Consider the following 11,962-nt stretch of genomic DNA (forward strand, 5'->3'; position numbering starts at 1 on the left):
CTACGAGCACCACCGGTCGACGTGTTGCGGAACACGCGGCTTAATTCGCATCGAAATGGCAATTTCTGCTTTTCCAGCGACAATCGAACGAGAGAATGGGAGAAAATCACCGGTCATGTCGTATGCATAAAACAATGCAAACATACAAACAAAATACTTACATCTTCACTTCCGCGTTGTTCCACTGACATTACGTTCGAACTGCAATCGCCGTATCCAACCGCCAACCGTTGCCAGGACGCGGGAGCTTCGTCGCCAAAAGATTCACGACGAATTCACGTCGCGTGTATATCGAGCAACAACACACGCGTACACTTCCACGGCAACGCCGTCCGTCGACATGCGTCAAAGACGACTGTGATCGTTTTACCCGTCGTCAGAGCGGAGTTGCGCGATCACACCACGTAAACGAGCCTGTCAATCGCAAGACAGCCGCATGGCATGGCGACCGCGGCAACTCAGACCGTACGGCGCTTTAAACGCTACGTCACCGTCTCGGTCAAACCGCTCATTGGCCACCGCGGCGGCCGCCGGCCAATCGGACGCGCGCTCACAGAATCGCGCGGGAAAGGCAAAGTGCTCGGTTGCCGTCGCGCGCCGAAACTCAACTGCGAATAGCAGGACGCAATTCTTCAACCGATCGTTCGTTTCGTTGGCGCCGATACTTGAACAAAAGCGAGCGCCGACAATGACGATCTCCGTTCGAAATTTCGTGCCCAAAAATCTTGTTCCGTTAATTTTAATTATCGCACTAATCGCGTTTGAATTTAAATTGCTGTTTAATTATTTAGACATTCTAATGAAATTTCGTGAATTGGGTGAAGAAGCAAGATCGATTTTTAAAGTTGATAAAGTTATTTGTTATTTCGTAGTGCTAATAATAGCTAAATACTTATTCATCTATCTATAAACAAAGTTTTTTTTCAATAAATTTTCGATTTTAGACGACGATGCCCATTTACACTAATGTAGATTATAATTGCTTTAATCTTGATACAACTTTTTATCTTTTTTTTTCTTATAGAACTAGAAAAAAATAGAATAAATTCAACTAAGATTAAAGTTAGTCCGTGTTGGTGAAAATAATAATAATTATTTGAATTAAATAACAATATTGTTCTATCAATGTAGATTAATTAAGTTAATTTAACCTATTTTTGATTTCTTTTTAAAAGAGATTTATTCGCGTTGCTTATTCTTTTTATTTATTCAACATCTTCGTTTTTTCTCTTTTCAACGCTCAAATATATTTATCACCTTTTAAAAGTAAAAATTTTTCACGATTTCAAGCAACCTATACCTAAACAAATCTATACATGAAGAGTGAATTAAATCGAGATTCAAATAATTAATCTACATTGGAATAGGAATGATAAATTGCTCAAATCTAACTCTGTGTATCATGATGATTTCAACGGACAGAAATAAATTGAAACAAGGGAATAAATCTTGATTGATACCTTTGCGATGTCTTTTACGTCGTGTCTTGCACAATTGGATTACAAGCTTTTATATAATCGTTACGCTCGCTCATGTTACAAGTTCCGAGGATAGTAAAAAAGACGATGTCGATTCCGAAAGGCCGAAATTCTCGCTTCGACTTGCTTCGACTTGTTTCGACTGGTCAGGAGTGAAGTTAGTAATAACGCGTGCCGTCAAGATGGCGGCACCAAGCGCCGCGTATACGCGTCTCTGATACGCGTGCGTTTATTTGCGTCTCGTTCAATGTGAGCTGAGCGAAGCGGCTCGTAAATATCGTATATACGTTTGAGCGCGTTTCGGCCGTATTTCCCGCAACTCGACAAATGAAACGCGGCGAGCAACGCGAGATCAACAAGTGCTTGCCGAGAGCGCGATCGAACGATGAACTATCTCAACAGTTTAGCAGGCGGCACGATCACCGCCGACTCGGGCTTGCAGTTAAACAATGTCGATGTTCTCTACACGAAGGTGCAAAGGATTTACGTCAAGCCACAGCATAAGGAGGAGCGCCAGCGGGATCTCAGAATCAATGTCGAGATTCACGCTGGCATCAGTCCGGTTTGCCGCAAGGTAACTTTCCAAGTCTTGCCAAAAAACGTTCAAGTAAGACGGCTTCATTGGGATGGATGTTAACTACGTTTTTCTCTTTTAATTTTCTGTACTCGATGAACGCCTACAGTCCGATAGTTGGTTCTTATATTTAAAACTGTCTTAAGTAACGTCTTTAGAGACTACTCTCTTGACGATATTCATATTTGTATAATCCATTATTTTAAGATCTATAATGTTGTCTTAAGTAATGTTTTAAAATAGTAATACACAGCCCTCTGATCGGTTCATAACATTTTAAGACGGTACTTGAGATAATCTTAAATTTAAAAATCATCCATGAATTGGCCAAAGATGTTATTATCATATTAGCATCTTAAGACATTACTAATGATAATCTTGAAATAAGAATAATCATCTATAAGTTAGTTATAGTTTTTATCAATATCCTATTCTTTGCTGAGTCTTGCTATATAAAATATATTTTTTTATATATCTTTTTGTTTCAGAGTCTGTGTGTGATGCTGTCTGATGATGATGATTCATGTTTTCTCTATTCTCTATTCATCACCGAAGATGACTTTAAGGTGTTGAAAGCGCAGCAGGGACTGCTAGTTGACTTTGATAATTTTGCCACTCAATTGATATGCTTATTGGAGCAATGTCAGGTTCCAGGGACGAGTCAACTGTCAAAAACTCCACCAAAGTTCCTCCTATTGTTGGCAGAGGAGTCTGGAGATTGGAATTTTAAGCTTGTAGAAACGAATAATTTTAAACATCTTTGTCATCTAAGTTTAAATATATCACCCGCAAGTGATTCGGATTTGAAAACACACATGGCAATGAAGATTAAGCATCTGAAAGAGAGTATTTCGAAACAAAGTAGGGATGCAATTAGTTTAGAAACTACATTAAACGATTTAACAGGCAAGCTGGAAACAAAAACAAAAGAGTTGGAGCAGCTGGAACAAAAATATTTAACTGAAAAGAACCAGATACAATTTAATTCATCGCAGCAAATTAGTATAGAAAAAGACAGGTACGTAGTACAAGTCATATTGTAATTAATGATAAATATAATATTGATTTTATAATAGCAAAATACTTGAATCTTTAGAATAACAAATGGATGATATTGGAACGAGTATTTTGTTTTTCTGTTTGAAATTATTTGAATTATTTGATAAATATTAATAATTATGCTAATATCTTTTAGATTAGCACAAGCACGACTAGAATGGCAACGGCAAAGTGAAAAAGAAAAAATGGAAATTGAACAGAGGCATGCTGAAACTATGAAACAGTTACACACAGAACTTGCTGAATTACGAACACAAAACATGACATACAAAGATAAACAATCCTTTTTAGAAGCTACAAATACAGAGCAAGTAAAACAATTACAGACTCTCGAGAAGCAACTTAATATCGTTGAACGAGATTTGGCGTTACTCAGAAAGCAAAATTCAAAATTAGATGTAGATTACCATGACAGAGATCAAGCTGTCAATAGTTTGCGTACGAAGGTAGCTGTGCTTGAACAAGAATTAAAAGACAAAACGGTAATCATTAACAAGCACATGGAAATGTTAAAAACAGGTAAAGAACAAAAACAGCATTTAGAGGATCTCTTAACTGAGAGAGACAGTCAATTGCAACGCAAGCAAAATTCCTTAAAAAGTTTAAGTGACGAGTTAGTAAAAGCCAATGAAATCTTAACTAAATTACAAAATGAACTTGCATCAACCAAGTCCAAGTTAAAATTAAGAACGAGCATAGCGCTCGAACAGGAAAGGTTGTTAGACAGCAAACAGAAAGAAGTTGGCCAATTGGAAATAAAAATGGAAGGTCTTGTCAAAGACGCGAAAGATGCAAAAAGTGAAATAGACAATTTAAAAGAACAGATAAAAACATTGCAACATCAATTGGAAGAAAAAGAAAAGATTATAAAAAATAATGATAATGGTAAGAATATCTCATTTTAATAAATGTCTTTGTTAATAAAAATGTTTATAAATAATTCACAAAATTAATACTTTGATGTTCTTATCTTTTTGCAGTAATTAGTTGGCTGAATCGGAGATTAGCAGACAATCAATCGCCATTACAAAGTGCTGCTACTCCAGCTCCAATTACGATACCATCCTCCGTTCCATTGACGTTACCCAGAACAAATAAATTATTTCCTAATCGATATGAAACACGCACGCCTGCACCCAGTACAATACAGCCTAATACATTATCGGGATTACCGATGAAAAATCCGATCGTGCAAAATCCGAACATTAATCAGACCACTCGCACGACAGCCCGGTCGATGGGTGTCGGTGTAACAGAAAGTTCGGTAGGATTAACCACCTTCAATAAGAGCCCTTTAATTTCGAGTACTAGCACACCTATGGAGCGTTTCAATTCGTTGAATAAAATACCGGGAAATCCAGCAGCCTCAACCTCTGCACCGGCTATAATCGAGAATAACAATGGTCCAGCGGTGATCTCGAATGGTACAAAAGTGAAAACTGCAAGCGTTGGTTTACAGGGCGGATTAAGACGAGCAGGATTGTCTGATAAACCCATTTTACCTTCCGCATATTTTCCTAAGACTTTGCATTAACTGCTCGGGAAGGATTATCAATATAGAAATTAATGAATTAAAAACTCGTATTAGAGTACTTTAAGAATCAAAACGTAGGAACGACAAAACTACAATATTATCATTAGTATGACAATATTTCAAGTTTGCCGTCTCGGAGATAGTACAAATATTTGTAAGAATGATTAGTATTATTTACATGACATTTTTTCTTATCAGATAAAAATTTTAGACTTTTTTAAATCCTGCACATTAGCACCACTTTATACAAATTACAAAAATGACATTAGGCTACCGTCAATGTATATCAATGTAGGATTAATAATGATATATAATGTTATTTGTATATACTATACACTAACATACTCCGATCTCGTTCACTATGGTAAAAATACGTATATATTGGTAGAAAAATTTCATTATTCCTTACAATATTCTTTTGTATCAATTCTAAGTAGTTCCAATATTATTAGTATAATTTTATAAAATAGACTACTGAACTTTTAATATATAGATATTATTTGGCAAAGTAAACTCCAGCAGAAATTGATATATTTATAACATAATATAATAATATATGCAAACATATAAATCAAGAATTGCAATCTATATAATATTGACTATAATTAAAGAACTTTTTTTCGATAATTCTAAATTTAAATGTTTTTAACGTGATTGCAAGTTTGAGACATTTATATTGTTGCCAAATATTGTTCAACATAAAGAAACGTATTTTTTATAACCAACAAATTTAGAATGGAGTAATTTTAAAATTAATGGCATGATTTTTCATTTTATCGCAATCACAATTTAACTAGCATACAAATGATTATTTTCATTATTATTAGATTACATTTAAAACATATTAATCACATAGGTACCTGGAAAGTAATTTTATCTTTGTGAATTTTATGTGTAATATCTGTACAAAGATATTTTTATATATAAATGAAAATATTAATGAAAAGAAAAAATATGTATAGAAAGATCTCTAATTTTACAGTTTATGACCATAAAAATGAAATAAGGCTATTTATCGAAAATAATGTGCCTCACAGAATAGATTAGAAAATTCGATTACATTTATACACACAATTTATATTGTATATCTATTATAAATGTCACTGGGGAAAAGATTGTTAGTTGCAATATAAACCTATATAAACCTAAAATTTTTGTATATTCAAAATGTATTTTCAAAAAATGTGCCACAAGGTACAAACGTATCAAGTAAATTCAATCATATAAAGCATGTCAATTTATTAAATTACATAAATAGAGCAACAGTATTAAATATAATAAATAGCGATAAGAGGGTCATGAATGATTCATATATTTTACTACTTTTGTACATATAATTATAATAAATGTCTCTATTATATAATATGTGTTTTGTACGGAAAGCTGCCAGTCTCGAAAGGTACAAATATTTTTTTAATTATATCAGAATATATATAAGTTTATAATAACAATATACATTCGAGAAGAGCTGACAAAAAATATGTTACATTTCCATATAGTTTTATGCGCATGATACAATTATTTACATGAAAATATTGGGCGTCAAAATTCATGATTACAAGAATATGCGTGGCAAAATTAATTTTTTTCGGAATGCAAACAATACTGTATAATAAAATATTAACAAATCAACGATATATATTAATTCATATCAATGGGAACCGACGACATATTGCTGTTAGGTAGATCTGTACATCCCATATCCAAAAGAGGCATATCCATTCGTTTACGTCTGCGTTCGCATTTCGGGCACGGTTTACTGGCATTTAAACAGTTTGCATGAAATACGGCGTTACACGCTCCACACTAAATAAATAAATTGTTGTAAAATTAAATATTAAAAAAGGAAAACATAGATAACAAAAAAAGCGATATATTTTCTTACCCGAAATGTAGACTCCATATCAAAAGGATAAATGACTTTTGTATCATTACACACTTCACATATAAAGCCCTTCTGACTACAAAGCCAACAATTTATTACATGATGCCTTGCGAATTCAACAATCCTTTGAAGTTGCTGTGCGAGAATTCCATTGGGTATGTCCAGAAGATCGGAAACGGAATATTGATGAACATGTTCGTACAAATAATCTCTCGGTGTGACCTTTTTCTGTAAGGATTCAATAATGGGTTCGCGACATGTGAATAGATATGCTCTCAACAGATTCAACTGAATCCGTAATGACTGCAATTGTGCCATAGTATCCACTGCCATGTAAATCTTCGGATTTAAGATCTTTATATCCAACAGAGCCGGCTTGCCTTCCAGATACGAAGCGGCTTTTCGGCTAATGAAGTATTGTTTCAAGTCCCAATTATGAATCATACGTGACGGTATGAGATATTGCCCCTCTGCCATGCACTTTGAACAGTAGTAATCGCCCGAGTACGCACATACATGCGCTTTAGAGAAGGTCATGCCAATTGCATAACCGCAATCAAAACAACCGTAATTTTGCACATCTAAACCTTTTTCTCTTGGAATATTACCTAACTGCTCGTCGAAATTCACCACAGCCTGAAATATAAAAATTAATTAAGTTGAATTATAATCAAAGTGCATTTTAAAATTGCGTTTCTAATTATTTTCTATTAGGAACGTACCTTTGATTCTGGCTGAGCCTTTGTGGATCCTTCTTCAACAGTTTCTTTCTTTGGGTACTTGTTTAGAAATTCTTGCAGATCTGTTACCGTGCTATTTCCAGTTTGGTAACTTTGAATGAGTGCATCGTATGTAGGACCCTCGCCAGGTGTACGAGGTGCATCCGTGCCTGATCCGTGGGATATCACAGGTGAAGTTAAAGAAGACTGACAATCCTCAATCGATGTTGACCATCCTAACTTTCTTATTAAAGAATTTCCCACAGTAGCCGCATTAGTATCATTAACGATTTCGTCTTTTAAAGTATCTTGTAGCGAGTTCTCCGCATCAACAATATTATCTGTATTTTCTGCATAGCCATTTGACATTTGTTGTATCTCCTTGATCTCTTGCTTGACGTCTTCTTCCGAGTTCTTTACAGCAAAATCACTGTATAATTGTTGAGCGACATTGTTTTCTTGTAGGCTACTTGTTACAGCATCCACAGGATTATTGTGCAATTGTTGAACAACGCTATTAGATTTTTCTTCGGTCAAAATAATTTTCAATGCCTCGTCTTCTGTAATAGATGCTACGTTATTAAACACAGATTGCGAGGAAGTGAAAGATCCTATTCCGATGGAACTACCGATGGAACTTGCAGTTTCTACTTCATCAAAATTATCGGTCGTTTCGCTGTTTATCGTTTTCGCTATATCTACAGCGCTAAACACAGGACAAGATTTCATCGGTGGGGACCAGATGCCAGCTATAAGTAGAGGAGTGGAGGACCAAAAGTTCAAGAGGCTACTGTTGCAAGCCAATTCGAATCGTACATAATCCAAGTTTTCTATTAATCTCTGCGCAACTTCGACGAGGTCTACATCCCTGATGTAAGCTGAACGATTGTAATATGGTTTTAAGGCCGAATTATCTCTCCTTATAGCGCAAAAGTAGCTAGCTAACATACCCTCGTTCAGCGCTATACGTATCCATGCTCGACAGTATCCGACTTCCGTGGTGATTTGGCTCAATGTTTGTATCTGATCTATAATCTGACGATGTGAGAAGACTAAGAGTGGACCCCAGAAGCTTGGCTGTGGCATAGCGTCGAAGTCGGGACCACTGAGAACTTCCGTCACTCGATTCAGCAGGCTGTCCTTCAAGCCGTGCAGAAATATAGCTTCCAGGACGGAACAGAGGGTCATGGTCTCGTCGCAGTTGCCGACTACGCCGTCGTCGGTGACCCCCGGGGCGCTCTGCATTTCCATAACACTCGTATTGAGCTGTTTCTGTAGAGAGTCTCGGACCAACAGGTTTCTCTTGTTGCCCATTATGGACATCTTCAGCAGCGAGTTCATTTTGCCTGCTAATAATACGGTACGTCACAGCGAGAACACGTCTTCTGCCGCGATTTCGTCGCTGGAGCATCTTCGCGGTCGCGTCGTGAAATCGAAGAGGATCAACCGGAGGATCGAGCCGTCGCCTCCGGAGATATCCTCGTGGCCGTGACAATTAAGTACGCGACTGCTCGCGTGCCAGAATATATCTCGTAGATATCACGTCACGGACGATATTGGCAAATGTCGAGGAACGAGGAAGTGCCGAGCGATGAAGTCATCGTATCGCGGCGATAGTCCCGATATTGGCTAGCCCCATTCACATACGCCGAGGGTTATCACTCAAACACCGTGTCCATGAAGTAGGTTAGATGCCCGAGAAGCAAAACATTCGCAGCGTATAGGTTGTAAGATCGCTTTTCTATCGATTCCCCATCGGTCGAGTGTCACGACGGATTAGGGAACACTGTGGCAATCCCGTGAATCTCTCTCGCATTCTCGATGCGCAGCAGATTTCCGCAACGTCATTGAATTCTGATGATTCTGATCACTGTGGCGATTGAGTGAAGCGCCACGCTCAGCCACGCTCAGCCACGCTCAGCCACGCTACTCCGAAACGTCGTCCATCGCTGTCGGCCAGCTGTTCCGATCAACTACGCGTTAGATTGGTGAGACTGGTCAGACAGTCGCGCCTGATCACGCCGTCTCGTTTCTAGGACAGCTATTCCTTGAGAATAGTACGCGACCCGACGACAGATCGCGCTGCCACCATCGTCGTCGTCATCGTCGTCGTCGTCACCGTCACCGTCACTAGGTGAAGTCGCCGAGTGCACCAGCCAGGTGCGCCCTCATATCTCACCGCACTTGTCCGATGCTATTTCCAGCAATACACCGTCCTTTCCCGCTCCGACATCCAAGCTGCCTGCCCTTTCGATGGGAATAATGGAAGTCTATCGAGCGACCGCGGCGACGACAACTAATTATAGATCTAACGAGTTCGACCCTCAAGCCTTCGGTGTGTTATTTCACATTCGTTTGTTCTACATAGGAATTTAAGAGTTTAAGCTTTTTTCCCGTGAGAGAAAAGATGAGATTCGATCTGTCGCATTAATTAGTTAGACTTTAGAGTATTAATCCTCCGAAGCTGAGGGCGGTTTATTTACATTCACATAATTATAATTTTTGTCAACAATATTAATTAATTTAATTTTAATTCTTTATGTTATATTTTACTTTCTACTATTAAATTACATTATTCTTATTAAAATATATATAGTATTTTTTATTTTATTTTGGTTCCTTGAAAGCTATGTAAGAAGGAGCGAATGAGCCAAGGATGATCGTACTAACATTAATAACGAACAATTTATGCTCTTTTCTATCAATGTGTAGTTTAATTTTAATCTTGGTTCACGACTAACTCATCATTTTCAAGCTTTAATACCAGTTTCTATCAATGATTACTTAACTCTCGATTCAACTTTATTCTTCATCTTTTCGAATTCTTACATTTATAAATAGATGAATCAAAATTGAATTAGTCTATATTAGAAATTGAATATAATAGCTAGGCCAAAACTAATGTCCATTTCTATCTATATTTAAATTAATTTTAATTAACTTTTTATTTATTTCTAGTTTTAACATAAGAGAAATAACATTCAAAATTTTTTTAATTACAAATAATTCTTGTAATAACTCTCTTGAAACAAACGATCATTTCGATCAATTAAAAGGTCTTCTTCGGTGCAGTTAAAATAAATAATTCCTTGAAATTAATTAGTTCTTTAATTAACATCAATAAGTCTTATATTCACGATGCTAAAAATCGCTCCGAGATCTCGGACGGAAAAAGAATTAACGCATTTGAACAATTTGAACAGCTATTTGCATTGAAAATACGATTGTTCGATTTTTTTCTCTGTAAATTAGAAATTTCAAAGTAATTTCTAATTTTGTGAATATAAAGCTTTACAGATCCAGCATCAATTATTCTATCGATTTTAGCGTCAGCTCCAAAGATATCTTATAATTTTCACTTCGAGTTTTCGAATGCACATTTGGATATTTATCGCAAAGTATCGAAATGATAATAGGATTTACTCTATTGTAGTTCAAAGAACTCGCGCAGCTGCTTTCTCCCAATGTATATCGCAAAAATTGTGACAGCTTTAATAGTAACGTCATTAAAAGCGACAGTAATCGCTGGCTGCTTCCAATCCAGTGAACTTGAATCGCACACGCTCGAATGGCCGATGCAAGTAACACAATCTAACGTGCCACGACAGCGATTTGCACCGTGCAATACGTCAGCTCTTTCGATCGTTGTCTATATATATAAATGATTAACGATTCATTTGAATGAAGACTATATATGGAGAAAAATGTTTGATTGAATTAAGTGGAATTTTGATTGAAAAAAACAGATGAATCAGATTAACTTTCTTTAGTTTAATCTATTAAATTCTAATAGGATGAAGACTATATGAGAAAAATGTCTGATTGGAATTCTAATTCGTCCTGTTTTTTCTTGTCCTGTCCTGAATAAAAATTCTTTGATATGATTCTTTGATTGATATAATCAAAATTTTCTGGTCCATTTTCATTCAGACATTTTTCTCGATGCAATGCATGCGGTTATGAAAACTCGCGCGAGCGGAAATCGATCGGATTCCGAACGTAAGGAGATTTTCGATCCGAAAGTAAACGACCGGAGTAGCGTCATTCGTTCGTCTCTTTCTATTCTCATTACTATATTTAGATACGCACTTAGAGTGCATCACAAATGTTGGAACAGGTATATACAGTGTGTGAATGACCGAATACGCATGACGAAACATTGCGTGTTCCATGGCTTGATGGCGGTGGAGCGCCGGCACGAGGGAGAGAAGAAAGAAAGAGAAAGTACAATCAGAACAAACGAGTGTGAAGGAGACGGCAGGTTGGACACGAGGACAACGAAGCAAATAGGTAGAGACAGGGACGTAACGCGACTTCGATTCTCGTATAAAATCAGGTGGCAAAAGAAACGCGCGAAAGATGCGAATTCGCGCTCAGGTTGGTTTTTGGGATAAACTGTCATCGAAAAAAAGAAGAAAAATAGATAATCACTTTTTTTTAACAGTACTTTTTTTTAACAGTGATTTTTCTTTGTATGTACGATCCACTTATGCCCATTTCCACCAACGTAGAAATTCTAATTTTTAGAACTAGAAAAAAATGAAGAGTAAGTTAAACCGAGATTAAAGTTAATCTACATTGGTGGAAACGGACATTAATGCTACAAATGTTTTGAAGCAATTTTTTGATTGATCAATTAGATATGAAATTCTTTCTCGCGATTGAAGAGAGAGAGAGAGAGGGAGGGGGAGGGAGAGAGAGAGGGAGGGGGAG

The 11,962-nt window shown here is 36.8% G+C and overlaps 3 protein-coding genes across 4 annotated transcripts in view; 1 reads left to right on the forward strand and 2 right to left on the reverse strand.

Annotated features, from left to right (window-relative positions):
- LOC108691391 (inositol-pentakisphosphate 2-kinase) overlaps nucleotides 1-370 on the reverse strand; it is a 104,299-nt gene extending 103,929 nt beyond the window's left edge. For both annotated transcript variants that reach the window (XM_018199122.1, XM_018199121.1), the window contains exon 1: nucleotides 162-370. The gene's annotated coding sequence lies outside the window, so the exon portion shown is untranslated. The remainder of the gene's footprint in view (nucleotides 1-161) is intronic.
- Nucleotides 371-1,723: 1,353 nt separating this feature from the next.
- Nucleotides 1,724-4,645, forward strand: LOC108691364 (spindle assembly abnormal protein 6 homolog). The gene is made up of 4 exons (XM_018199068.1): nucleotides 1,724-2,052; nucleotides 2,541-3,070; nucleotides 3,248-3,996; nucleotides 4,092-4,645. Exons 1-4 carry the CDS (start codon nucleotides 1,864-1,866, stop codon nucleotides 4,643-4,645), a joined length of 2,022 nt encoding a protein of 673 aa, XP_018054557.1. The 5' UTR covers nucleotides 1,724-1,863.
- A 1,214-nt stretch (nucleotides 4,646-5,859) lies between these two features.
- On the reverse strand, nucleotides 5,860-9,262 carry LOC108691427 (pleckstrin homology domain-containing family M member 1). The gene is made up of 3 exons (XM_018199183.1): nucleotides 7,253-9,262; nucleotides 6,531-7,166; nucleotides 5,860-6,451 (listed from the first exon to the last, which is right to left on the reverse strand). Exons 1-3 carry the CDS (start codon nucleotides 8,588-8,590, stop codon nucleotides 6,287-6,289), a joined length of 2,139 nt encoding a protein of 712 aa, XP_018054672.1. The 5' UTR covers nucleotides 8,591-9,262; the 3' UTR covers nucleotides 5,860-6,286.
- Between the last annotated feature and the right edge of the window lie 2,700 nt (nucleotides 9,263-11,962).

This window comes from Atta colombica, unplaced genomic scaffold (genome assembly GCF_001594045.1).
Source record: "Atta colombica isolate Treedump-2 unplaced genomic scaffold, Acol1.0 scaffold46, whole genome shotgun sequence".
Taxonomy (NCBI): domain Eukaryota; kingdom Metazoa; phylum Arthropoda; class Insecta; order Hymenoptera; family Formicidae; genus Atta; species Atta colombica.

What these genes read in the sequence shown, in the direction of transcription:
- LOC108691364 (XM_018199068.1), top strand. Translation starts at nt 1,864, where the DNA reads ATGAACTATCTCAACAGTTTAGCAGGCGGCACGATCACCGCCGACTCG. An exon ending in TCAGTCCGGTTTGCCGCAAG is followed by an intron (nt 2,053 to 2,540) that starts GTAACTTTCCAA and finishes TTTTTGTTTCAG; the next exon opens with AGTCTGTGTGTGATGCTGTC. An exon ending in TATAAAAAATAATGATAATG is followed by an intron (nt 3,997 to 4,091) that starts GTAAGAATATCT and finishes ATCTTTTTGCAG; the next exon opens with TAATTAGTTGGCTGAATCGG.
- LOC108691427 (XM_018199183.1), bottom strand. Translation starts at nt 8,590, where the DNA reads ATGAACTCGCTGCTGAAGATGTCCATAATGGGCAACAAGAGAAACCTG. An exon ending in AGGCTCAGCCAGAATCAAAG is followed by an intron (nt 7,167 to 7,252) that starts GTACGTTCCTAA and finishes TTTATATTTCAG; the next exon opens with GCTGTGGTGAATTTCGACGA. An exon ending in ATATGGAGTCTACATTTCGG is followed by an intron (nt 6,452 to 6,530) that starts GTAAGAAAATAT and finishes TTATTTATTTAG; the next exon opens with TGTGGAGCGTGTAACGCCGT.